Raw genomic sequence first — 1,128 nt, forward strand, 5'->3', positions numbered from 1 at the left:
GTGAGGATTAAAAACATAAAAATTTCCACTTGAAGCTCCAGCCCCCAAAACCTGGCCCACAGGGAGGTGGCTGAGGCGGGCTCACTCCTCACACCTCCCTTCCCACCTGGAAGCCCTGACCAAGTTGCGCCTGCTTCCCTGCCAGGGACGTGATGCAGAACCACCTGCTGCAGATGCTGTGTCTGGTGGCCATGGAGAAGCCAGCCTCCACGGACTCGGACGACGTCCGCAATGAGAAGGTGGGTGGAGGCACACCCCCCCGGTCCTCGCTGCCAGCTCTGATGAAGGCGTGCCCTGGGCTGGGAATCAGAAGACCAAGATGTCATGTTGCAGGGCTAGCAGTGACCGCTGTGTGACCAAGGGCTGACCTATTGCCTAAGACTTAGCTTCTCCTTCAGAAAAAGGGTTTTCTGGGGGCTCTGGGGTCATGGGGCTCATTCTATGCTCCATCTTTTTTTAAATACATTTTTATTGACTTCAGAGAGGAAGGGAGGGGGAGAGAGAGATAGAAGCATCAACGATGAGACAGAATCATCGATTGGCTGCCTCCTGCATACCCCACACTGGGGAGCAAGCCCATAACCCAGGCACATACCCTGACTGGGAATCAAACCATGACCTCCTGGTTCATAGGTCAATGCTCAACCACTGAACCACACTGGCTGGGCTAGCTCCATCTTTTTACTCACGGGACCCCTCTCTCCCTGCCTCTATCCCAGGTCAAGGTGTTGAAATGCATCTCAGAGGCGCAGTTGAAAAATGTGGTGTTGGGCCAGTATGTGGGCAATCCCAAGGGAAAGGGCGAGGCCACCAAAGGGTACCTGGATGACCCCACGGTGCCCCGGGGGTCCACCACTGCCACCTTCGCAGCTGTTGTCCTCTATGTGGAAAATGAGAGGTGGGATGGTGAGTAACATGTCCCTGCCCGGCGGGCAGGCTGGCAGCCCTCACAGAGCGCTTCTCCCCGGGGTCTAACCACTCAGGGACAGGGGACGCCGGAGGGGAAAGGGCCAACATGGTGGGACCCGGCCGCCTCACTACACAGGGCCACGCACACGCCTTTGCTCTGAGCACACACCCTGTCCCACACCCGCTCCCTGACACATACACACACACACACACACACAC

The 1,128-nt window shown here is 57.3% G+C and overlaps 1 protein-coding gene across 4 annotated transcripts in view; it reads left to right on the forward strand.

Annotated features, from left to right (window-relative positions):
* The window catches only part of G6PD (glucose-6-phosphate dehydrogenase), a 17,888-nt gene that overhangs the window by 15,260 nt on the left and 1,500 nt on the right, over positions 1-1,128 (forward strand). For all 4 annotated transcript variants that reach the window (XM_015571770.1, XM_015571774.1, XM_006754778.2 and 1 more), the window contains 2 exons: positions 146-239; positions 720-906. In XM_015571770.1, the coding sequence (XP_015427256.1) occupies positions 146-239; positions 720-906 (281 nt within the window). The remainder of the gene's footprint in view (positions 1-145; positions 240-719; positions 907-1,128) is intronic.

Source organism: Myotis davidii, unplaced genomic scaffold (genome assembly GCF_000327345.1).
Source record: "Myotis davidii unplaced genomic scaffold, ASM32734v1 scaffold2573, whole genome shotgun sequence".
In the NCBI taxonomy this organism is placed as follows: Eukaryota; Metazoa; Chordata; class Mammalia; order Chiroptera; family Vespertilionidae; genus Myotis; species Myotis davidii.